The following is a 25,995-nucleotide window of genomic DNA, read 5'->3' as shown; positions in this document are numbered from 1 at the left end:
CACCCCAGAACATCTGTCATTGTGTTTATTTTCAGAATACTTCACAGTATCATTTTTATAAAAGGATTCTTCTAAGAAATTCTCATCTGATCTTAGTACCAAGAATTGGGTTTTTCCTGTACCTGGAGTTAATCTTATGGACATTGTGGATGCTGGATCTGACCAGGTTTCTCTTTCTGCCTTGGTTACTGAGAAGCTTAAAGTGTGTGCTCTGCCCAAAGTGTCAGTCATGGTGGCGTATATTGACAGTGTCCTTCCTAACACCCCATTCTCTGGTTTCTCATGTAACTTCTCACTTTTGTGATTCTTGTACGTTAGGTTTTCTTGTCAGCTGCTTGGAATCCTGTAAGTAACAGATAGATACTCCACAACCCAACTGCCCACAGAAGTGGCGTGGCCATCACTTCAGTTGACTCTTTCAGTTTTTCAAGAGAATGCCAACCCTGCCATCTGATTGGGTTGACCTTGAAACTACAGCTAATTCAAACAGCTCATCAGGGAGAAAATAATGAGACAGCAGAGTCTGAACACTATTTGATACTGGGAAATTTTTACAAAATGTTTAGGTGTGATCAAGGAATTGTGGTTATGCTTTATCTTTCAGATATACACTAAAATATTTACTGCCAAGTTGTAATGACTAAGTCTGACATGAAACAAATGAGGAAGTGTAACTCTCTCCCAGGGAGAGACATTTTTTTTTTCTAATGTAGGAGAAATATACTACTACTCAACCTCTACTGGAAGGTTGGCAGCCCTGAGAACTCCTTTTTTAATGTAGCATGTTATGGACGTATTCCTGCTTCCAAAGGAATGAGAAGCAGACATTTCCACATGCGAGGCGACACATATTTTTGAACCGAAGTCTGCCATACTCACCCTCCCATCCCCTGGAATTGGGGTCAACAGATCAACATTTTGAACAAGGACCCCAGATAACTGCTGTAGGTGGTCCTTAGATCTCCCCCTCAGAAAGCTCAAGCACCACGAGAGCTTTGCTTCCTCTGACAGTCCTGGCCATTTTCTTAGGATTCCATATACTTCGTCTTTCTTTTAAAAAAATATTTATTTGGCTGTGTCTGGCCATAGTTGCAGCACACAGGATCTTTGATCTTTGTTGCAACATGCGGGATCTTTAGTTCCGGCATGAAAACTTGGTTGTGGCATGTGGGATCTAGTTCCCTGACTAGGGATCTAACCCAGGTCCCTTGCATTGGGAGTGGAGTTGTAGCCACTGGACCACCAGGAAAGTCCCTCTTGTTCTTATTTCTAATTGCTGGCATTGCTTTCAGAAAATAATGGTTTTTGCATCCTATTTCACACAAAAAAAGGGGCTCTGAAGTTGTTAATATGTGATGGGCCATATACCTGCCCTCCTCTGAGAAAGCCACGGTGCTAAATATCTCATTCCAAAGTCTCAGTAGTGCTGCAACAAAGAATTCTATTTAAGTTTATCTGATCCATTTGCCAGAGTGAAACAACAGATCCTTTTTAATGGATGCCTATTAATAGCTCTGTAGAACACACTGAGTTGAAATTTCAAACATACCTGCATTTGTGAATGAGCTTAACTTTTAATGTTTTCAATTCACCATGGCATTAACTGCCATTTCTCAAGGTACATCTGGAAATTCCCTGGCAGCCCAGTGGTTAGGAATGCCATGGTTCTACTGCTGAGGGCACGGGTTTTCGATCCCTGGTCAGGGAACTGAGATCCTACAAGCTGTGCAGTGTGGCCAAAAAAAATTTTTTTTAATTAACAACAACAAAAAAAGGTACTCCAATGCCTCTCTACTCCCTGTAGAGAAATAGTCACATTTCAAAGCACTGAACTCAGAATCTGAAAACCTGTGTTTAAATGCTTGTCACCATTTATCAATCATGTGACTCTGAATATGCTACTTAATCTGAGCTTCAGTTCCTTCACCTGAAAATTGGGAGTAGGAGCTGTTCAACCACTCCTCTGATGAGAGGGTCACAGATGGCACACAGGAGATTATCTAAATCTGGAAGTAATTTCAAGTAACAGTATGTTTATCTGAGGCTTGGACCAGAGTTGTTTACAGACAGGAACCAGTTGTCTGGTCTGCTTCCCAGTCCAGATTATGGCACTAACCCAGGAAACAACCTGGTGAGCAGAAAGGAGTCCTAGTGCACACGTGAAAACCCGGCCTGCTCAGATTCTGTGGCTTTAGTGGCAGACAACACCCTCCGCTACTTGGGATCTCTTTTGCTCCAATCAAATCAGGAGGAGGAGGAAGCCATCAACTCTCTTTCTTTTGCCCATGCACAAAGGAGACTGGACGAAAACAGGATTCCACAGGCATACCAGCACTGACGAGCAGGGTGTAGAAACTAGTCGAATTTCCTGCCACTGGACTAGGAATCTGGGATAATTGTCACTGCCCTCTTTCGCCCCTACTGCAGGATATCTGATTGCTAAATCATTGTCAATACACCCATCTGATGAAATTAGGCCCATGAGGCCACTACAGTTAATATCAGGGTGAATCCAGGATGCACACAGAGGCCTTCTCTGGCAGAGAAGCACAGAACTAAAGTCCTTGTCTAAACAGCTGAAGCTTTTTCCTTGAAAAAGACAAGCTAGAGCACATGAAGAGACCTGAGATTTCTGGCAAGTTTTCTCATTCAAACTGTAGAGCTAGTGACATCAATATTCATATCGCTAGGGAAGGTGTGACCCTGACACTTTATGTCATCTAACTTAAATATTTTCTCTTTTATAATTTGGGTCATCTACTCTTCCACCCAAGACTATAAAAAAGAAAACAAATGCATAAATAGCTATGAGGTGTGTTTACTTGTAACGCATTCCTAGAGTTAAACAGAAAAGTGCCAGAGAAGAAAAAAAAAAAAGACACGAGCAACCACCAAACAAGAGTTGTTTACATCTATTTAATGCTAAGAACACAGATATCCTCAAGAAGGGACACACCTAAGAAACAGAGTTTTGAGTTTTTTTCCTGAATAGGATTTTGATCATGAAAACTAGTAATTCAAACCTCTAAAACAATAGAGCACATAAATCTAAAAATGCAATACATATTTTATCTTTTACCTGAATTACCTGAGAACCCTGAAACATTCTCTTGAAGAGCTATCCATATTAAAATTGTGCAAAGAAACTGTACCCATAGTGTTTAAACCATAAAACCAAGACAGGGTTTATACATGATAAAATAAACATAAAGCACATAAAATACCATGCAGCTCATAGAGTTCAAAGAAAATCAGAGTGAAGGAAAGGCAATTCTGGAAAGGAGACATTCTGGAAAGTGGGGTGCTCCAATGACATCTACTGCAAGCCTGTTTGAGGCCAGGAGCGCTGAAGGTGTGGAGCTGTCACTGATAAGATGGATAAAGCGTGATTTCTCGAACTGCCAGCAAGTTAGCGGATGATCTGGCAAAACTTCCGGAATTAAAACCAAGGTAGTTTTCGGTAAGGAATGTTTTTCTTGAAAGCATGGCCAGCATGTGGTTGAGCCGGGACCTGATCCCAGCAAAGTGAAACTGTCTCTCTTTATTCAAGTTTCTGAATGAGTCTCTGAAGCACAGATCGAAGTGGGGGGTGCTCCAGTACTTAGGGTGTCCAGGCGTGGCAAAGTCAGTGGATCTGAAGGAAGTCTGGGAGCCGATGGAGCTGGCCACGGAGCCTTGGGAGGACAGAGAGGAGGAGGACCTCAAACTGGAGGAGCGCGACACAGACATCTTTGATACTGGTGACCCTTCCTTAGACTGGCTTCCCGGAGAGGCGAGAACACCCTCGTCCACGTCAGTCTGGGTAGTGGCCGACGTGGTCGGGACCTCGGTTTGGGAGCTCACCACTCTGGTGGCCACTGCGGTCTGGGTGCCGGCGCATGCCATGGCCGCGCTGGCTTGTGTCCCCACGTCACTCGTGCTCACAGCGGGCGTCTCCTCTCCTGGCTCTGTCTGAGTGGCGGCATCAGTCGCCCTCCTGCCCTCCAGCCTGTCCCTGCGGCTGCTGAAGTAGTCCTCCTCGCTGATGGTGGAGGCCCCGCACCCAGCCTCTGCCCGGCCCTCCTCGCCACCCAGCTCGGCCTTCCGGGGAGTGCTCGAGAGCCTGGCCAGCCGCAGCCGCAGCAGGTTGCCCAGCGTGAGCTCCTTAGACAGCGGTTTCTGGTCGACAAGATGGTCAAACCTGCCGCTGATCCGGAAGCTGGACAGGAGCTTGGAGCTGATGGGCTTTGACTGTGCGTAGAGGATTCGGAACTCCAGGTCAAAGTGTTCAACCACTTGGCCGGACAGAATCACCAAGTTGCTGCTGTTTAGTTTGCCATCTGTCCATGTAAAACTGCAGGATTAAAAACAAACAGAAGCTGATAAGGGTGACTGATCTTCATTTACTTACTGTCAACCTGATTATAAAGCCCAGACATCCTGTGACAAGAGTCACAATTCAGGTGATAGCACACCTACCATGCAGTGTGAGTTCCAACTCGCCTTAACACAGGATATAACCTAGGAATATGTTAACATTGAAATCAAATGGACCTGGCAGTCCAGCGGTTGAGACTCAGACTCCCACCACAGGGGGCATGGGTTGGATTCTTGGACAGGGAACTGAGATCCCACGTACTAGAGGGCTCAGCCAAAAGGTTAAAAAATAAAAAGACCAGTAATTCAATCAACAGGCTAAAACATATAATCCTTGGCCTCAGAGTTGCTAAAAACTAGAAAGGGCTCCTAAGGTGCTGAGGGCAGCGCCCTCCTTTGAGGAGTGAAGAACGTGCCTTGCGATGTCCCGGGGGAAGCTCGTGGTGGAGCCTAGACTGGGCCCCAGAACTTCAGAACCACAGGGGCAGTGCTCCTCACTGCCTCCCCACACTGCTGTTTCCACAGAGGGAGACAGGCCTGTCATTCTCATGATGACACTGTTGCTCAACACACGTGTAGAGCTGATTAGTGGCCGCGCGCCCCTGGTCCAGTGTGCCGCCTCCTTCCTATGGTGACAGGAACCCGCCCACCCCAGCCCAGCCAGCCCGCATGGAGGCACCCTCTCCAGGTACAGCAGGGCTGGGCAGGTGACCCAGGCTGGCCAGAGTATCCTACCCCTTAGATGAGGGGATCTGCGCAGGGTGGGTGGTAAGCCAGTGACAGCCAAGGAATTTTGCAAGGCCTGATACCATCAGAGAGCGAGAGGAAGTCTCTCACTTTGATAAATAGCTACTGAAGTTCACATGAGGGAGCCTGGACCTCTGTCTGCAAATAGAGAGCCTGACTGAGAATAAAGATCCATGAGAGGACTTCCCTGATGGTCCAGTGATTAAGAATCTGCCTGCCAATGCAGGGGACATGGGTTCAACCCCTGGTCCGGGAAGATCCCATGTGCCATGGGGCAGGTCAATCTGTTCTCCCCAATAGGAGAAGCCACCGCAATGAGAAGCCCACACACTGCAATGAAGAGTTGCCCCCACTCACCACAACTAGGGAAAACCCATGCGTAGCAACGAAGTCCCAGTGCAGCCGGGGGGAAAAAAAATCAACTAGAGAAAAGCAGACATAGGAGACAGTGCTCTGATAAATACATGGCCCCTAGGTCAAGATGAGCTGAAAACCAATGGTACCGTTCTATACTTTCAAGTTAGGTGAGACAGTAAATTCCATTTTGCATAAAGTAGTTTGAGCCAGCTTTCTGCACCACCGGCAATCACCCCACTGACTCAGAAAAATTTGTATCAGGAGTAGAGTGTTTACATAAAAAAAATCATAAAACGTAGTAGCAACTCTGTCTCTTGCAACCAAGAACCCAGGCTAAAACAAATTCACCGTGCGACAACTGCCTTCAGAGCTGGAGAAGAAAGATCCTTTTGAAAACCATCAGTAAGATCATGTAAACAAGACCCTTATCCAACACAAGGATTAAAAAAATGTCCTCAGCAAATGAAAACTATCCTTATTCTCATCCTCAATGGTAGCATACTTCATTTTTAGGAGGCAGCTGTAGGAGCCACTGTGTCCTTGTCTTTTGAAGTAAGATGCCAGCTCAAGAGTTAATGATTGGGAAACATAAAGATGTAGAAGCAAAGAGCTGTTGGGCTGGGGAGCTGGTAACAATTTACACTATAAATCTGCCACACAGCAGAATCACCGAACTCCTAGTTCCCTGAAAGATAGAGATAAGGGCACATCCCAAATTGTTTCTACAGGAAGCAGAAGCCGTCCATGTGAAAACTGCTGACTACAAGAACATAGATCCCAGACTGGTTGAAACCAGAAGGCTGATGAAGCTTGAAACTTCACCTTGATGCCAACCAATCAGAAAACTGTCCACAAGATGATTACACCCTGCTCCTTGAACACAATACAATTCCTCACCAGCCCCTCCAGGGTGGGTCACAGAGTCTTGAGATCAAGAGCCCGCTGCTCTCTGCCCGGCAAAGCAATGAAAGCTACTCTTTTCTACTTCACCTAAAACTCTGTGTTTCTATTTGGAACTGGTGAACAGAGGCCGAGTTTCAGCAACAATTTTTGTATTTCAGATTCAGAATAGTCAAAAATCATTTGGAAGTTTGGTTAATATAGATAAATCCTACTGTGGGTAAAAATCTTAGTTTCCTCCAATTATTGCCAAACTTCTTATGAAAGGAAGTCTTAAGGAGGAGTTCAAATTGTTCTGAGCAATGATGGTACTGTTTGAAAAGAAAGACCCCAAGAGTTTCTTCATCTGCCTGACTCCTCTCACACAAGCCTCTGCACACCCACCTTTACCCAGGGCTGACACCCATTAACATTCAGAGCTGCCTGCTTCTTCAAATATAGTTTTTCTTCTTTAAACTGTAGAGACACACCTCAGCTCACATATACCATCAGACAGTCAAACACAGAGATGGCAAAACACACCACCATCAGAGCCACGTCCATAAAAATGGTATATCTTAACCTCTGGAGATTATCATTTAGCACTTCTTATCTATACTCTCCATTCACATTCCCTGCTCTCTACCCTAAGATGCCACGCCAACAGGAGACTTCAAAGGTGGAGTCAAAAGCTTGGATCTACTTTCTAGACTAAAGCACCAAATCATAAGGCTTGAATCAAGGTGAAAGATTAAAGTAGGCAGCTTCGGCTGTGCCCTCCGTCCTGAGCCCAAAGCCTACAACTGCCCTTAATTCAAGTGGGCAGGGACGAGGTGGGTGGAAGGCCTGGAGAGCCAGGATTTGAGACTGATGCAGTCACTGTCGTTGCTGCTGCTGCTGTTTAGTCACTCAGTCGTGTCTGACTCTGCGACTCCTTAGACTGTAGCCCACCAGCTCCTCTCTCCGTGGGATTTCCCAGGCAAGAATACTGGAGTGGGTTGCCATTTCCTTCTCAGGAGAACTTCCTGACCCAGGGATGGAACCCAAGACTCCTGTACTGCAGGCGGATTCTTTATGCTGAACCACCAGCGAAGCCCCCCTGTTCCAGTCACTGTTAATCCCAAATTCGTCCACTGCAAGCCTTGCTGAGCCTTGAATCGAGGACTCCCTCACGGTCAGGTCTCCAGAGAAGTTTCAACTTCTGCACTTTAGGTTTGTGAACCACAAAGGCAGTGGAGGGGACCCTGGCCCAACCCACTCCAAGAAGAGGAGGCTTTGATTAACCTATTCACACCTATTCACACCCACAGATGCACACACAGAGGTATGCTTGCCCATATAGGCTCACATTGAGAGGGAAAAGCAGCTTTCACCTTCATAGAGCACACTTCCTCTTAAAAGTTTAGATTAATAACCATGGATGGGTCAGAAACTCACCTGTAGGAGCCTGTAGCCACACGAATGCCATCAATCAGTGTGAACTTTTCATGAACCTTCCCAACAATTTTAGTTCCTGACCTGGCGTAGTAAATATTTCCTGTAATCGTCCGGACAGTCATCAGCTGTTGGTAGGAGAGTGGGAGAAAAAGAAATGAATGATCCAGTGAGCACATGATAGAAGAAGCCTTAGTTTACGATTTCTGAACAGATAAACGTATGGGCAGATGACAGGTTACACTCCTGGGTAACAACGCCCACAGTACGGGAGCCAGGTGAGTCTCAGGACTTAAGTAATGCTATTCACATAAGTTCCTCTTCTTACATGCTTTTTTATGCATGCATATTTATTTCTGAGACCTTCAGTTCATGTGGACATGTGCTCTAAAAGAAGATTCACTTTTGGGAGACACTGAACAACAGAATTCAAACAATGACTTTGAAACAAAATGTGGGGGATAAAATCATCAAAGAAAACATGATAATAGTAATAAATAACATTTTAACAAAGACTTAAAGAAGCTAAGGTGACAATTCTCCTCTTGTATAATAGCGCTGCTAATAAATAACAGCCCATCCACACTTATCCCTACACCATAATGGGTATGGAGAACAGGAAGAGAGGACAAGCCTTCTCTAAATACAGGGTTTCTGAGGTGGAAACATCATATTATGTGGCTTAATCAGCAATGTTACTTCTCCCACAAGTCGGCATTTACCAAAAAGGTACTCTGGTGATGCACTGGGGCCATATGTTGTATAATTATCCTTGCAGAATGACACACATAAATGTATATACAATGGTATGCAAAATACTAAGCCAATCTGCATTCTTTGGAGCAGAGCAGTAGCTCTGTATCTTTAGAAATCTCACACACTAAAAGTAAATGTCTAAGATTTTTGTTTGATTCTCTCATTCACTCCACAAACAACAGAAAGCCCCTACTATGTACCAAGTCTTGCAACAATAAATATAAGGCATGCTCCTTACCTTCAAGGACCAGGAGACAGAAAATTAATGATTAAATTAAATGATTTAAAATTAATGATTAAATTACTATAGCAAGACATGACACCATCCAAAGAAGTGAAAACCTACATCTCCACAAAAACCTGTACACAAATATTCATAGCAACTTTATTCATAATTGTAAAAAAACTGGAAACTACCCTAATATCCATCAATGAGTGAATAGTTAAACAAACTGTGGTTTAACCACACTATATGAAACTGTTCAGCAATAAAAGGAACAAACGGTTGATACACACAATTTGGACATGTCTCAAGGGCATGAAAAAAGCCAATCTCAAAAGGTCACACACAAGAAGGAGGGGACACACGTATGCCGAAGGCTGATTCATGTCAATGTATGGCAGAAACCAGCACAACACTGGAAAGCAACTACCCTCGAATTAAAAATAAATATTTTTTATAAGGGTCACATACTGTGGAATTCATCTACATAACATTCTCTAAATATTCTCTAAATGACAAAATGACAGAGATGGGGGACAAATTAGTGGTTGCCAGGGATGAAAGACGCTGGGAAGGGAACTGGAGGGGAGTGTATGTGACCATAAAGATGCAGCATGAGGGAGATCTTTGTGGTGATTGAATAGCTCTGTATTCTGATAGCGGTGGTTACACACATGTACACATGTGATAAAATGGCACAGAACAATAGACCCACATGGTACCCATGTCAATTTCCAGGTTCTGATGATGTAAGTTATATAAGGTATAACTTGGGGGGTGAAGGATACATGGAAACCTGTATGTACTAATACTATCTTCCTATCTTCACAACTTCTATCATTATTTCATAATGAAGACGAAAGACAAAGCAAACTATGGCATAACACAACATTGTTTCTGCGCTATTCTTACCAAAATGCGAAATACGAATTTAACCATGAGGAAACATCAGACAAATTCCATAGAAAACTGGCTAATATTCTTCAAAAGCATTCAGACTCTAACACAAACATTTCCAGATGAGAGGAAGCTAGGAGAAATGGCAACTAAATGCCAGATATGGTCCCAGATTGCTTTCTAGGTAAGAAAACAGGCATTCATGGAATGATTCATGAAACTCACAATGTCTATAAAATAGGTAATAGGACTATATCAAGTTTATTTCATGATTTTGAAATTTGTTCTGAGGTTTGTCAAGATGTTAACATTTAGAGAATCTGGGCACGGAGTATTCAGGGATGCCTTATACTATTTCTCTAACACCTTATTTCAAAATAAAAATTAAAAAAAAGAAAAAAAAACTAGAACCTTCCATAGAGGTGCACATGGAGCTGGCAGGGGAGGGATTTCTGGATAATTCCTGAGCAGAGCTTCAAAGGATCTGCATGTAATACAAGCATGAAGAACATCACTGTGGGCAGATTTCAGTGTGATTTCGTGCATCTTTCCCTTTGGCATTTATCTGAATATTACATAGGCCTCTGTGATTGTGTTCAAAGCACTTTAAAAAAAATTATTTACTTATGGTTGTGTTGGGTCTTCATTGCTGCAAAGGCTTTCTCTGGTTGCAGTGAGTGGAGGTTACTCTTTACTTGCGGTGTGTGGGCTTTTCATTGCAGTGGCTTCTCATTGCAGAGCGTGGGCTTGAGAGTCAGAATCAGTAGTTGTGGTGCACAGGCTTAGCTGCCCCAAGGCATATGGAATTTTCCCGGACCAGGGATCAAACCTGTGTCCCCTGAATTGGCAGGCAGATTCTTAACCACTGGACCACCAGGGAAGCCCAAAGCACTTTTTATTTATTTTTTATTTTTTAAAACTTTTTATTTTATACTGGAGTATAGTTGCTTTACAATCAAAGCACTCTTGAGTGCCTGCACACTAAGGTGAGACCAAGTTCCTGCAGACTGGGCAGAAGAAGTCGCCCCCAAGAGGTGAGGGACAGACTCACCAGCACAGGCAGGCCCTGGCGAGTGAAGGCACCCGGGGAAGGTGGTGCTTCCCAAGGAATAAGTTAGGACATGAACATGAACACTGGTGAGGCCAAAGGGACAGGCCTCCTTGTGACCCTTCCTGAGGATGCAGACCCTCCCAAAGGCAGCAACCAATAGCAGGGAACTGAATTGGCAAATACACCTAGATTTTTGCTGAGTGGATGAATCAGAGCCAATCACTCAATCAACGTCATGGCCAGGCTATTCTGTGATCTGCCTGCTGCTCACACACAGCCTCAATTACAGCAACAGCACTTTGAAATTAAACATCGACACCTTCAATTTCTTCGCTGGGCTCTACGGCAGAGCAGACTGAACGTCTGGTTAGATCACGATGTGCTTTCCAGGCCTGACTTGCATTTCCCTTGGGTTCACCTGACGCATTTTTAAACCGCTGAAAACAAGCTAGTGAAGTCATATAATCTTACACTTAAATACTTGGCTCAAATTCTTTCATGCTCAGGGCAAAGGATATAAAAAGTCTACTTTCAAAATAACAAGAAATGAGAGGCAGCATGTGACAGGGATTAAGAACCCTGGGGCTGAGACTTCCTTGGTGGTCCAGTGGTTAGGTATCTGCCTGCCAATCCAGGGGACACAAGTTCGATCCTTGGTCCAAGAAGATCCCACATGCCGCAGGGCAGCTAAGCCTGCATGACAGAACGACTGAGACTGTGCAAGGGCAACTAGAGAAAGCCCACACGCAAAAACAAAGACCCACTGCTGTCAAAACTCAGAAAAAAAAAAAAAAGAACACCAGGGCTGGAGGCAAGCAGACAGATGGAGAAACTCCATCCCACTACTTTTTAGCTGCAGACCCTGGGCTCTTGGTGTCACCACTTCCCAATCTGAAAATAGGTATAACACCACTCACCTGATGGGGCTGCTGTGAGTAGCAAGTGGCATAACACTGTCAACAGCCTCGAACAGCGCCAAGGACAGACCAGGACTCCACAAACGGTGATCGTCACGATTAAAATTGGAGCCTACCAGTGCTGCGGTCAAAAACAGCAGCTTCTCCTCCCCATTAGAGAAATGCTACTTAATCTGATGGACAGAACAGCGCTTTGTGTGTAAGAAACCATTCTAGTTCTTTCCAGAATTTCCATCTCATTTTATGTTTCTGAGAACTTCCTTATTTTGGAAAATAAGGATATTACTTTTGGAGTTTTCCTTTGAAAATACTGGCCATTTTTCTTTATAGATTAAAAAACATTCTCCCTGATCACTGTATAATACATTTTTACACTAAAAAAAAAAAAAAAAAGGCAGCAGCTTCCAAGGCAGCCTCTTGCCAGGAGAGGCCAAGGTCTGAACCTGACTCTGTCCATTCCTTCCAGTGAGACTTCAGGCAGAAGACTTTGCTCACGGCTTCCAGTCCCTCCCCGCTTCCACTGGGGAGACCACTACCAACTGCCCTGTAGCTCACTGACAGTCATTACTTGCTGATTGTGGTGAAACTAGAGACTTTGTAACACAAACCTTTTCTTCTTCAGGATGAACTTTCAGATCCATGCACATATCCAAAAACTGAGAGAGCAGAGCCTGGTCCAGTAGGATGTAGACAGCAACCCCCTGTTTCCGAGAGATTTCCTGCAGGTCTCGGAAGATGTCAATGTCCGTGAAAACATCCATCACCACTGCAATCACCTAGGGTGTGGGGCAGGGAGAAGAGTCAGCGGTCAACCCACAAGAACAGCACCTTACAACAGGACCCTGGACCCACTCTCGGAGCTGCCAAAGGATCCCACCCTACCCTGTCCCTCCTTCCTTCTCCTTATGCAGTATCAGCTTTCCCCTCACCATGGACTCTTATCCATTTCCAAAGATGCTCAGGCCACTGTACCCTACAAATCTGGAACTGACCCAGCTAACCCTCCCAACTGCCTCCCAGCCCCTTTCCTCCACACTGCAAATTTCTCAAAACTATAAATTCAACCACTACCTTGACCTCCTATGAACCTGTTCCATTCAATTCTCTTCATTTACTAAAACCCTCGTCTTACAGCTCAGACCAGCAAGCTATCCAGGTTCTGCAGCTAACACACTGTTCTCTTAGACATGTGGCTTTTTGTCTATATCTGTAACACATGCATGTAAAACCTTAAGAGTCTCTCGGAGGCCCCTTCTTGGTGTACCAGTCTCCAAGCCTGACTTTATTGTCTGATTTTGGATCATAATATGATTTTCTATTATAATCTAGAAAGGACCACCCCATCTACCACTGACTCAAGGCTTGAAACTGATCAAACCAGGCAGGCTGATCCTCCCAGCTTCTGCCTCAGCATATCACAGCACATCTTCATGATGCCTACTCCCTCCACCAGTCGGGATCTAACCAAATGGCTTCCGGAGCACCAGCCTCTCCTTTGTAAAAGGTGGTCTCTGCAGTTCTCTTGTATCTATCCACAATGCAAGCCCGCAACCAGAACACAGAAATATGTCCTAAAGATGCTGCCCTGGAGCTTGGACCAGTCCTTTCCTTTCCCTCTTTCCAAGGACGAGGCTCCATTTTGTCTCCTGATCAATTTCCCTTTGTGCTGATCAATGTCACCCAGCACAGACTAGTTAGGCGCTGCCTTCTGGCCTCGGGCAGATTATAGCTGCTTGGAAAGCCTTACTCCTTAGCTACAGAAATCGGTTCCTAGTGAGCATTAAATAACTACGATACATGGAGTGCTCTGTACAAGAGATCCCTCTGGTATCTGCTCGCTGATTTACGTGACCAGTTCTGAGTCTGAGCCATCCAGACAGTTCAGGGCAGAGAAATGTCTACTGGCTCCCAGCTTTCTTGCTCAAGAGAGGCCACTCCAGTGGCAAATCCTCTCATCACATCCTCTGCAGGTTCAAAGCATGGTTGTCAGCTAACTGCTGGCAGGGCTGTGGGGACATCAAAACATGCAGGTCTTGTACAAGCCCCTGCATTGGATCAGAGCCAGGGTTGGGGGCCAGGGAGGGGAGGGGGTGTCAGCTTAAGAAACCACTCCCAAAGCCCAAGGTTCGGAGCTCTTTTGCGGGCTGGAAAACCTCACCAGTAAAAACACGAGACTCTTCCCATCACATTAACTCCTTATTTATTTACAGGTCTCACCTCTTCTGTGGGGGTAGAGGCCCTTGAACAGGACTGATTCATCCCTCTGGTCCCAGAGAGCTCAGGACAATACTCAAGGGTCATTATCCAATAACGCCTTACAGGGAGCTCGAACGAACCTTTTGGCCAACTCAATATTTGAGTGTCAAAGAAATGCGGAGACAAAGGGGCAATTTCACTGTCCTTCTCTAACACTGCACAGTCTTGTCTACCAGGAGGAGGGACCTTGAAATGCCAGCTCCCGGGAAGTCACTGCTGTGAGGGAATTTGGGAAGGAGTATTTCTCTCCCTGGCTCCCTTTCTCCAATTTTGCCAAAATCCCAGCTGTGAGCTATTCTTGACAAAGGGTACAGCTAAAACCCGCTGGAGACAGTGACTTAGAAAACAAGCATTCTTTCTAAATTGGTGGCATCTCCAGAAGTTTATATTCTCGAATGCGTTTTTATACATCCTATTTGGAGATGTATCTATCCCATGTAATTCAGCAATTGAAAGGCAGAGAGGCCTACGAGCAGACCCCAGCTCTGTGACCCAGGGCAAGTTGCTTAATCTCTCTGAGCCTCAGTCTCCTCCTCCAGTAGATATGGAGAACAGCATCTGGCATCTGCGTCAAAGGGCTGCTGCGAGGATTAAAGGAGACAGAGCCTGGGAAGGGCTTAGCTCAAGCATGAAATCAGCATGAAATCAAGAAAGAATGCAGCCAGCACTTCTTTCAGGGTCTACTGTGAGCTGAAGCCTGTGCTAGGTAGGAAAATGGTGATAAAGAATTCGACATACACCTGACTTGCCCACAAAGCGAGGACCTGGGATGCAGGCAAGGAAAGTGGTACACACATGGTAAGAGGCAATGAAACAGGGGAACACTTCGCGGGGACAGGGAGACAGTAAAGCATCTCCCTTGCAGGAGCAGACCCAACACAGGCCCCCAGAGGAGAGCTGAGAAGGATTCCTGGGAAAGACGGCATTTGAGCCGAACCACAAATAAGGACAATTTAGCCAGGGGAGAAGTGAAGGGGTGGAGGGTGGGGGGACATCCAGCAGGAAGCCACGTAATAACACAGGAAGAGGCCGGAAATGACGGGGTATGTCCCCGTCTGGCTGGAATGCAGAGGATGCACCGAGGGAGCAACAGCACGTGACTGAGAGACAGGGGAGTGTGCAGGAGCATGGAAGGTCTTGGTCACCAAGCAAGGCATCAGGATCATACAGGTCACGGAGAGGAGGAGGTTTAAAGAGTGACGAGGGCAGTGATGGAGCCAACAGGACAGAAGATACTGATGGCGGTGTAGGTTGAAGATGTGGCCCCCTCCTCCAACCCAAGGCCACGTACCTAAGTGCCTACTGTATTGCTTTTTAGGTTCAACAGATGTTTAGGAGGACTAAAGACCGAAATGGGCTTCCCAGATGGTTCAGTAGTAAAGAATCCACCTCCTATTGCAGGAGACATGGGTTCAATCCCTGGGTCAGGAAGATCCCCTAGAGAATGAAATGGCAGCTCACTCCAGTATTCTTGCCTGGGAAATTCCAGGGACAGAGGAGCCTGGCAGGCTACAGTCCATGGGGTCACAAAGAGACATGACTGAGAGACTCAGCGCACAGCACACAGTGACTGAGAGAGGGACTTCCCTGGCGGTCCAGTGGTTAAGACTCCATGTTCCATGGAGTTCGATCCCTGGTTGGGGAACTAAGATCCTGCATGCCGCATGTGAAAGTCACTCAGTCGTATCCAGCTCTTTGCAACCCCATGGACTATGCAGACCATGGACTTCTCCAGGCCAGAATACTGGAGTGGGTAGCATAGCACAGCCTTAAAAAAAAAAAAAAAAGAAAAGACTAAAAGAACAAAAGTCAGCAACAGAGGTTTCAATGGGGGGCCAGGTGGGAAACCATGAGGGTCACAGAGGAGTCAGATGTGAACTCAGGTCCACACAACAGAAAACAGAAAAAGAAACAATCCCGAGAGGGAAGTTTCAAAATTAATTGTGAGGTGGCATAAAATCTCATAAAGGGGTTCTAAATGAACACATGTGAGAAGAGAGTCGAGCTCATAAAAAGTGAGAGAAAAACAAATCCAGAGTCAGTCCCCATCCTCAAGAGAGACAGGAGATGAGGTGGGGTATCCCAGCACGATGGAGCCACTGGGTGTACACCCTGGCATCACTGGGACAGAGCCAAGGAGGCCAGCCCAGCTGGCCAGGCTAGAGAGGGTTGGAGGGTTGCTGGGCAGGGCCCCAGAAGTGGGGCCCATAGTATAAGGCGCCTGCCAAACTGAATTTTGATTCATCACCCTAACAAAACAACTGTACAAACACCACCATTGTTACATAGTGAGTAAGGATCTAATTTGCTATTAGTTTCATTGTTTGGTTTTGAGGCCTCAACCTTTCCTGTGTGTTGAAAATAATTGGATTTGAACTGGCCTCTCACACCCACGGAGTAGTTAGAGGGTGGATAGAGGTGTTTCTCCTGATTCCCCCTGTACCCAACATCCCCTCCTCTTTCTAGAGCAGGGCCCTTAAAAGACTTCTGGAAGCAGTCGCAGTAAGGCCTGTCTTCCTTCAAGACAGACCCCCACCCTACCTCCCCCCAATCTCTCCCCTTAACCCCACCCCACCCCCATGCAACCAAGCCCTGCGTAGTTGAACTAGACCTGGGGCTTCTCAAGTCTCTAAAAGGACAGCCTCTTCACTGAACTGAGCTATGACCTGGGCTCATTCACTAGCCAGCTGAGTACCTGCTCTCCAGGGCTGGCCACATCTCAGAGGTTTCGGTGTTCATGCCCTAGAAGATACACTTGGACTTGAAAGTGGTCATCACTCCCACTTCCTGCGTCATACCACAGGATGGACAAGGAGAGACCCATGGGCAGGTGGGCATTGCCCTGTAACAGCTCGTGCTGCAAAGATTCTGTCTGTTCTCTTAGGGCTGGAAAGCTCTGCAAGTAGTGGTTCGTGAAAGTCTTTCAGGGTCAAAGCCCATCTGAGCATGTCGGTCCTAAAATGACACCTAAGGAGGAAACACTCAGCTGTCGGAGCCTGGATGGCTGGTCTGCTGCCTGGTCCTCACGCTGTTCCTGCTTTTCTGCAGCCACATCCAGAGCAGCCACTCCTGAGTCAAGTCCATGTCATCATCACAGATGACACAACCTCAAGTTACCTCCTTCAGTCACTCAGTCCAACTATCCCCCGATGATTTATACCATGGGACCCGGTGATCCACATGATTACAGGTAGCAGTCCCCAGAGTATTCTGCATTGATTCCCTCATTTATGTTACTTTCCACGTACAACTGGAATCTTTTCTGTTTGCCAAAAGCTCTAAAGAAGTATCTTGAGATCTGAAAACCCGATTAATTGTTATCTCCAATTTACTGAAAAGAAAAATAAAGCATGCAGAGGTTCTGTGACTTGTTCAAGGTGACAGTCAAATGCAGGAGCTAGAATTTCAGCCCCACTGGGGCACCCCCAGAGCTACCTATTAAAAAGTGTTAAACATTATCCCAAACAAATCTAATTTCAGTCTTCAAATGATTGAGAACTTGGAATAGATCCTGAAAGGACTGAGTAGAGTATTCCAGAAAGTAAAAAAGATTGAGTCCACCAGGGGGGATGATCATCAAGGACACAGAACTTGGAATGCCCTAGGACAGCAGCAGGCACTTCTTTCTGCGGGCGGGCTTGCTAACACTGAATGAACTAAATCAGGAAACCTTGGGAAGCACAGAAGCTATCTGATGAGGCTGCAGGGTTAGACCTGGACACAGATGCAGGCTCCTCCACTTCCAAGCACCATGTACCTTCTGGCCAGTTACTTCCGCTGTGTTGGCTTCTACCACATGCAAATAACACCACCCACATGTAGTGTTCATGGTGGGTTTGGTCAAGAGAGAACACCTGACAGCTCCTGGTATGCAGAAAGCCTTCACATGGCAGCTGGCACAGTCTTAGTTCTCATTTTGCCACCGTTCCTGGGTAAGTCATTCTACCTGAGCTCAGCATCCTCAAACAGCCCCTCTGAGCTCTGCTGTCTGATTCATGCACCCTCCATGGGCGGGGTGGGCTCTGAGAGCTTCATGGGGCCACGCAGGGTGGGTCATTCCTGTTCTCATTCCAGCTCTTCCTCTGCCTGGAGCAAGAGGTCCAGGTCACTCACCGCTTCTCACTGCATCTCAGTTTCTTTCCCTTCCCACCCACGATCATAAAGCAAAGACACATGCTGGAGATGCTTGGAATTCTACCAGAGGTCTGTGCATGTGCAAAGAAGCACCAGCCTGTCTGGTGGTCAACAAGAGCCTGTCTGCTGAATTCCTCACACTGAGCACACGACGCCCAAGTCAACTTCCTTCCAGTTCCCAGGGCTCCTGTCTCTTCTGGAGAACTTCTTGCTAAAATTTAAGAAAAAAAAGCGAAAGACCTATATTTTCTCCCCAAGTAATACATATTTTAATAGAACAGAAATGACCTCCTGGAGATTTCTTTTAAAATCTTTAAAGAACAATCTTGATATCAACTTTAGAGTTTGAAGACCAAAAAAAATGTTGATGTCCACAGCAAAACTTAAATTTGTTTGTGCCTGTTGTTTTCTCTAAGTTTCATGGGCTGTTATTATAAAATTAGCAATTTAAGTACCAGATTAAGGTACTAGTGGAGCCTCTGTCTGCAGAGAGCGGCCCGGGTCCTCGCTGGGAAGGCTGGGGTCAGAGAACCAGTTTTTCACTGGCCCTGGGAGTGAGGGGCCAGGCACACATGGTGGCATTTCCTCTGCACTGTTCCAGCGTAAAATACACAGGTGGACTGGCTTTTTTTCTTTTTTCTCTTTAAATTTACTATTATTTTTAATTTTTTGGCCATACTGTGCAACATATGGGATCTTAGTTCCCCAACCAGGGATGGAACACATGCTCCCTGCATTGGAAGCATAAAGTCTTAACCCCTGGACCACCAGGGAAGTCCCTGGGCTTTTTCAAAGAGAGGGAAAAGCATCAAGAGGTGTTCTGTGGGAGAAGGGACTTATCATTGTGAGTTAATTTTTGAATTATGCAGAACATCTGCCTGGCTCCCAAGTCCAACAGACAAAACAAGCTACATCCAGAGACATCTGGCTTCCATTCTTGTCCCTTCCTTTCTGCCCTCCCACTAACATAATAACTTCAACTAGTTTTTGCTTTATTCTCCCATTTTAAAAAATATAAATAAGCATATATGTGTACACATCTTCACTTATGTTACTGAAGAAGTATGCACATGTGTGTATATGTGTACACATATATGTTCTTATCCTCCTGTAGATAAAAGGCAGCAGATGATGCGCACTGCTCTAGGCCAGTGCGTACAACAGAACGTTCTGAGATGATGGAGATGTTCTGTATCTGCTCTGTCCAACAGGGTAGCCACTAGCCACCGGCAGCAATTAAATACTTGAAATATGATTAGTATAATAGAGGAACTGAGTTTTTTTTTATTGTATTTCCTTTTAAGTCACATAAATGTAAATAGCCACAGGTGGCCAAAGGCTGCTGCCTTGGTCAGGACAGTGCTAGCCACTTCATCACAGGAAATAGCTAGTCCCCATCCCTTTTCAGTTGCCAGGCACTCCACTGTGCAGAAGGGCTCGTTTGCTCACCAGTCCACCACTGAAGGATGTTTGAGCCCTTCCAGCCTGTTGCTGTCATACTCAGTGCTGGAACAAACAGCTAACTGCACAGGCCTATTCATATTTTTCGCCAGTGTATCTTTAAATAACAATCTTGATATCAACTTGAAAGACAAAAAAGATTGTTGTGTTCACAGCAAAACCTGAATTTGTGCCCATTGTTTTCTCTAAGTTTCATGGGCTGTTATTACAAAATTAGCAATTTAAGTATCAGATATGTCTTTGGGACAGATACAAAGACATGGAATAGCTAGGTCCACAGGTCAATACAACTGAAATTTTGCTGAATATTGCCAAATTCCCCTCCAGAGGTTCTATCATTTGCATTAGGACTTTTAAAAAGCCAATATACCTACTACTTCTCTTCCTGACAGAACTTATTTTTTATGCATAAAGGAACCAGAGAATAATTCTGCAGCTTCTCTCAACTGCTGACAGATGCCAGGTAAAAAGAACAAAGAAATGAAATGGCAGACAGAAAACAGCATGGTGGTGGCCAGGGGCTGGGAGCGGAAGGGAATGGGGAGTCACTGTTCAATGGGAGCAGAGGTTCCAGTTGCAGAGATGAACAAGTTCTGAACCTGAATGGTGGTGATGGCTACAGTGGTGATGGTGAATTACGTAATGCCACTGATCCGTACACTTTAGAAAAGTGGTAAGTTTTGTTACATATATTTTACCACAATTTAAAAAGAAGAAAGATGAAATGGTGAAAGATTTCTGAAATCCTTAGGCTAAAGCATAAAATCAAAAGGAAGGAGTAAAAAGCAGCCACACTTAAGTCTGGTGGGGAAGGTCTTAAAATGACACATCAGTGAGACTTCGTAGGCCAGTGGTTCTCAACCAGGGACAACTTTGCCTCCTAGAAGATGTCTGGCAATGTCTGGAGATTTATTTTTTTAACTGTAGGAAAATATATAACATACAGATTTGCCATCTTAATAATTTCTAAGTGTATAATTCAGGGGCCTTAATTACATTCACAATATTGTCCAGATGATATGGGAGATATTCATATTCACATATTCACAATATGTCCAGATTGTCACCACTGTCTGTTTACAAAATTTTTTTCACCTCCTACAGAAACTAACCATCAAAGCAGCAACTCGTTCTTCCCCTGACCCCCCTCCCTGGGGGAAACATTTCTGAATGTGAGGACTGTTTTTCAGTGGGGGCCAGTGCTTTTGGCATCTACTGGGTAGAGGCCAGGGATGCTACTCAGCACCCTACAACGCACAGGACAATCCTTCGGGACAAAGAGCTATCCTGTCCAAAACGGCAATAGTGGCGAGGTTGAGAAAGCCTGCCCTGGGTTGAGACGGGCATCCACACAGGAACTGATTACACTGCACGGGTTCTACTGCAACTCTGAGGATTGTGTAAGATCAGGAGGGCCTTAATTTAGATACAAGCACGTGCACACTGGGGGCCTCCGACAGATTCCTCAGCTGCTACTCCTCCTAGGAGGCGGGACTCTGTGTCAACACGATGACAGCTTCTTCTAATGCTCAGGTTATAAAAAGGATGCCCAAGGGTGAGGTCATAGCAGAAATGTCCCTCTGGAACAAAAGCAAATAGGGAATGGGTAGCTGGTAAGAACGATAGCTCTGGGGAATGCAGGACCACTTAGAAAGGTGAGCTTTGCCTGGGAGCTCCCATCCAGACACTAGGAATATTTCACGAGCACGGCAACAGCACATTGCCACGTAAGGGCACACAGCACCTCCAGGCAAGGTCTCCACTCCCACCCTATCTGTGGGGCCCAGAGCCCAGGTCAACACTGATTCACATGGTAACAGAGACAAAGAAATGAATGACTCATCAACAAATACAGTAATACAGGGATAAATTCTAGAGTATGTATGTCAGGGGAAATTCTGTGCAGCTCAAAATTCTCCTAAAAGCAAACATCTCAGGTCTCAAACAGTCCAAAGCAAAAGAAAAAAAGTACAAAACAGTATTTCCTACAACTGAGCCCTAGGTCAGCTGTACTCAGAAGCCACGCTGTACATAAATCATTGTGTTTTTAAGATGCTGGACCTCACTCAACACAACAGACCCACACTTTGAAAGGTGCACAGAAACTTTTCCCAAGAGCAGGACTGGCAGGCTCACAGCCTCGGACCAAGCTACCCTGGGACAAGTCCTTGCTGAGTGGAAAGGCAGGCAGACTCACCTGCTGAATGATCAAGGCTGCAGGTGAGCAGTCTCCACAATATGTGGTGTGCACTATTCGGTGCCAGACATCCTGCAAGCCTAAACAGCTCAAACTGCAGCTTGAGTCCTGGGTGAGGATGAAACCCATTCCAGAACCATCCAGAGAGGCCGCAAAGCCAGGATCAGACACCGCCATTCACCATCTGAGCCTGGCTTCTCCTGCCCGTACCCTGACCACTCCGGTCTCTCTCCTGCTAAGGGCAGATCTAGTACTGTCGTCATCATTTCCCTGTTTCTTTGATATGCAATGTGGAAATCAAAAGTACACATCTTGAGAAACCCTTAAAAAGGCCCAGACTACTGAAAGCTACCAAAGAACCAACCCTCCCTCGTGGCAGGGGGGCCCTGTGCGGTGGTGAGTGGCTGAGAGCCCAGGTTCAGCGGCCAGTCTGACTTGGATTCACACTCAGCTCTGTCGCACACAAACTTAAAGGGCAAGCCACGTCACCTCTGTGCCTGGTCTCGTCTTAGTTACGGTCTCCTCCTACAGCTGCGAGGAGGGTTAAATGAGAGAATCCAGGGGAAGGGCTTAGCACAGACACTGACCCACTCAAAGCGCTCAATCACACCATCAAGTGCTTTCACTGTCTGAACACAGACGCGGAATGGCCTCTCATCTTATCCAGAAACAGCTTGAGACTTGCATCGTCACAGCCCTCGCCATCACAGATCCTGAACTTGAAAGAATGTGGTCGGAGTGATCCAGCCACTTCTGTGAACATAACACACACTTCTACCTGGAGCAGCAGCAATGGGCCAGCCACCAGATTAGCTCTCTAACACCTGTTCCCTCCATAGATATCTCTCCACCTGGGGACAGTGATGGCTCCTTGTCTCTACATGGCACAAGGCAGAGCATGGTGGCTGACGGTGCTTAAGAGATGCTACGCCTTGGTTTGAGTTCTGGCTCCATCATTCCCCGGCTACATGACCTCAGGGCAAGGGAACTTCTCTATGCCTCAATTTCACCACCTGCAAAATGCAGATCATAATCACACCTACCTGGGAGTTACTTGAATGGTGCCTGGCAGAGAAAGCAGTGCTTTTCTGTTTGGGTTGGTTTTGTTTTTTTTGTTTTTTTTTTAAACAAAAGAGATGGTCTCTGAGACCTCAAGTTTAGGGTGTCTCAAATCCAACTCATCTCCCCATCCCTACCCTCAGCTTCATTCTCCTCCATATTCTAATTTGGTAGCATCACTGCCTACCCAAGCTAAAAAAATCTCAGCTCTTCCCATACCTTCTCCTTGGCTTTGCCTCTTCTCCTGCCCCGCTCCCTCACCACTCTTCTGGTCCATCGAATGACCAAGTCCTATCAGTTCTACCAAAAACTCTTCCCCTGCCCAACCCCCAGCAATGCCTTAGCACAGACCCTCTTCTCATATATAGATCCCTACAACCCCTCCTGACAACCATCTGACACCAGTCTCACCCCTCTCTAACCCATCCTCCTGCAGGCTCCCACCAGATTCACAGGGACACCAATCTGATCATGTCCCTCTCCTCCCTTTAAACCTTCGAAGGCTCCCCACTGGTCCTTCCAGGAGTGTGCAATGCCCTCAACAGTCTGGTCCCAGTCTCCCCATTTAGGCTTCTCTCCTACCATTAACCTACACATACTCTGTGCTCCAGCTGTGAGCAACGTGGCTGCCTCAAAAAAACTGTCAGGTGTTTTCACCATTCTGTGAAATGGTGAAACAGTCCCTATGCTCTGTTCTGACAAGAGCTCCTCCCACAAGGTCCCACTCCTCCACTTGGACCCAGCTCCAAGGCCGCCACCACTCTTAAAGCTTTCTTTCTTCAGCCTGTAGCAACCTCCTCACTGCTTCCTACCAGCCGACTATCAACTCTCAAGTGCAGGCAAGGGTCTTGTCCTTCATCTGTGGCCCAAGCCCCTGGGGCATAGTGTCTATATACAGTAGGCATTGAATAAGCAAGCAATCTGGCATACGGAAGAGACATTGAAAACACCTAGATTTAAAGGTACCGTACCACCTTTCTCAGTTAAAAACTGTCCAGGTTCCAAATACAGAATCTTGGAAATACAGGGCAGAGAACAAGGCAGGAGGTTCTAACCAGGAAGGCATTACAGGATGCCTACAAGACAAAGGAGTCTGAGGATCAGCCTTGAGCCCCTTCACAGGCCAGCACTGTGTTGACGGACTGATCTTAGCTCTAATGCCCCTTCCATACTACTGAAAACAGGATGTAAGTAAGAGGCTAGGGTCTCTCTCATAGAGACCCATTCATTCCTTTCCCCAAGTTCCAAGTGCCCAAGTTCTCCCCCTAGAGGTGATCATTGGGAATGCACACCTATTTTAAAAAGGTGCCTTTTTCCATCTTTCCATCTTACCACTGAACTCACAAGTGTCTGTTGCATCAGAAGGACCCTAAGCATACTCAATGCACCACAGGGCTGATAACAGTCTAGCTGGCACCCATACATCTTCCCACAAAGGCAAGGCACTAGCCTACTGGATCCCCTACCCACTGCAACCCCACCAACAGGCAAAGGGCACTGGGCAACAGGAACACTGATAAGTCAGGACTTGTCCCCAGCTTGGCTACTTCAACCAACCTGATGTACAGATATCATAACCACAGTCAGACACACTCAGCTATAAGCCCTACCAAGTCTTACCATGACCTGGAACTTTACCTGCATTTTCTCTGGCACAGGCAAACAGCCAGGAAGCTGGGCACTGCCAGTCAGCAAGCAAGGTGGCAGTTGATCAAGTCTCTGGAGGAAGATGTCTGCTACACCCTACCAGCCCCCGCCACCTTGGGTGCCGCATGTTTTCTGCCTGATCCCTCTGTACCCAGCACCCTGGGTGCAGTCTCATCCAGACTGGCATGGAGACAAAATCTCCCACCGCACCCCAATACCTTATCACACTAAGAGCCAGACAACGGCACGAAAACCCACCATGGAGAGATGACTTAATGCATGGTTTTCTGCATTTTCCCCCCCAGCCTTTGGAAATGCAAACTCCCTGCCCCACCCATTCACTAAAGGTGCAACTTCCCCTCCAAGCCGGCAGAAGGCAAAAGGGTCAGGGCTCTTGGCCCCTCTGGTTTGCATCTGCTTTCCACAAGACACGTGGGGGTGACTAGCAATGATAGACTAAACGCCCCGCAGCTGTCTCTGGGGACAATCTTTCAGAAATTTCCCCAGAGGTTATGCGCTTCTTAGGTCGTGCATCGCTTAAGGAGCTCCTAAAAGTGGGATCTAAAGTCGGCTGACAGCCAATCTGACAAGTGGTTTTTAACTGAAAGCTGGAACGGACAGGATTTCCGGTCACCCTCCCAGGGAATGTAAATGTTAGGAGTTGGAACTTGAGCACAATTCGCTTTCTTGGGGATGGAGACTCCTCCCACTCTCCCTGGCTACGAGGAGCGGACGGGGAGGGGATCGGGGATCCGAGGGGATACACAGAGTGGGGAGAGTTGGGGACCCCCCCCCACCGACCAACCGGCCAGAGCTCCTAGCTGACCTCAGTTTCCCACTTTTTGAAGACGGTGTCCCGTCCGACCGGGAACCGAGGAGACCTGAGGGGCCGGGCCGCTCACCTCTCGCGCCGAGCGGAGCTGCTGGCGCAGCGCGTCCTTGCAGCCATAGGGGCCTCCGGCGCCCGCGCCGTGGGGCTGGAAGTGCGCCTCGACGCGCGTGGCCCCGCGGTAGGCGCCCTGATAGAAGGCGGGCCAGCCGAGTTCCAGCAGCGGCGGCTCCAGGTCCGACTGCTCGGGGAAGTAGGTGCCGGACGAGCAGTCGTGCGACGAGCCGAAAGAGTCCTCGGCCCCCGCCGCCGCGCCCTCCTCGCCGGGCCTTTCGGCCGCGCGCAGGATGGCGCGCACCTCGTCTGGGTTCAAGAAGCGGCCGAGGCGTTCGCGTCGCAGGAACGCCGAGAAGGCGTCGGGGCCGCCCGCCAGCAGCTCCTCGAGCGCCAAGCGCCGCTCCTCGCTGTACAGTTCGGCCGGGTTGGGCGGCCCACACGGCGACAGGCAGGCGGCGGGCAATTCGTCCAGGCCATCGTACTTCAAGGCCATGGCGGCGCTCGGACACTACCCGGCTCGGGCCAGTACGGGCGTGCGAGACGCTTTATAAGCATCTTTGAATCTAACCAGCCCGCGCCATTGGCTGCCCCGCCCCGCCCCGGCTCTCCCATTGGCTGCCTTCTTCTAACGGCACCGCCCGGAAGCAGTGCTTGCCTCTACGGCTCCGCCCCCTAACTTGCTATTGGTGCCCCGCGGCCCGGCCTCTCCCCCGAAGCCCCGCCCCTCCCAGGCCTTCT

The 25,995-nt window shown here is 47.0% G+C and overlaps 1 protein-coding gene and 1 non-coding gene across 3 annotated transcripts; both read right to left on the bottom strand.

Moving 5' to 3' along the window:
• Positions 1 to 705: 705 nt before the first annotated feature.
• LOC122682343 lies at positions 706 to 840 on the bottom strand. Its single transcript, XR_006337356.1, has one exon. It is a non-coding gene; the product is annotated as a small nucleolar RNA U109 (small nucleolar RNA).
• A 2,062-nt stretch (positions 841 to 2,902) lies between these two features.
• FAM83D (family with sequence similarity 83 member D) lies at positions 2,903 to 25,797 on the bottom strand. 2 transcript variants are annotated; one of them, XM_043884469.1, is made up of 4 exons: positions 25,274 to 25,797; positions 12,226 to 12,393; positions 7,777 to 7,901; positions 2,903 to 4,333 (listed from the first exon to the last, which is right to left on the bottom strand). In XM_043884469.1, exons 1-4 carry the CDS (start codon positions 25,748 to 25,750, stop codon positions 3,364 to 3,366), a joined length of 1,740 nt encoding a protein of 579 aa, XP_043740404.1. In that variant the 5' UTR covers positions 25,751 to 25,797; the 3' UTR covers positions 2,903 to 3,363. The 2 variants fall into 2 exon arrangements, with proteins under 2 accessions (XP_043740404.1, XP_043740405.1); XM_043884470.1 differs by lacking the exon at positions 25,274 to 25,797 and adding an exon at positions 21,666 to 22,158.
• Between the last annotated feature and the right edge of the window lie 198 nt (positions 25,798 to 25,995).

This window comes from Cervus elaphus, chromosome 23, assembly GCF_910594005.1.
Source record: "Cervus elaphus chromosome 23, mCerEla1.1, whole genome shotgun sequence".
NCBI classification, from domain to species: Eukaryota; Metazoa; Chordata; class Mammalia; order Artiodactyla; family Cervidae; genus Cervus; species Cervus elaphus.
The sequence above is the reverse complement of the archived record's forward strand: the minus strand, read 5'-3'. Positions and strand labels throughout refer to the sequence as shown.

Bases quoted from the DNA above. Each gene is read 5' to 3' on its own strand.
- FAM83D (XM_043884469.1), bottom strand. From the start codon at position 25,750: ATGGCCTTGAAGTACGATGGCCTGGACGAATTGCCCGCCGCCTGCCTG. The intron at 12,394-25,273 runs GTGAGCGGCCCG...CCCACACCCTAG, and splicing joins AGCTCCGCTCGGCGCGAGAG to GTGATTGCAGTGGTGATGGA. The intron at 7,902-12,225 runs GTTTGTGTTACA...TCCTACCAACAG, and splicing joins TTCATCCTGAAGAAGAAAAG to CTGATGACTGTCCGGACGAT.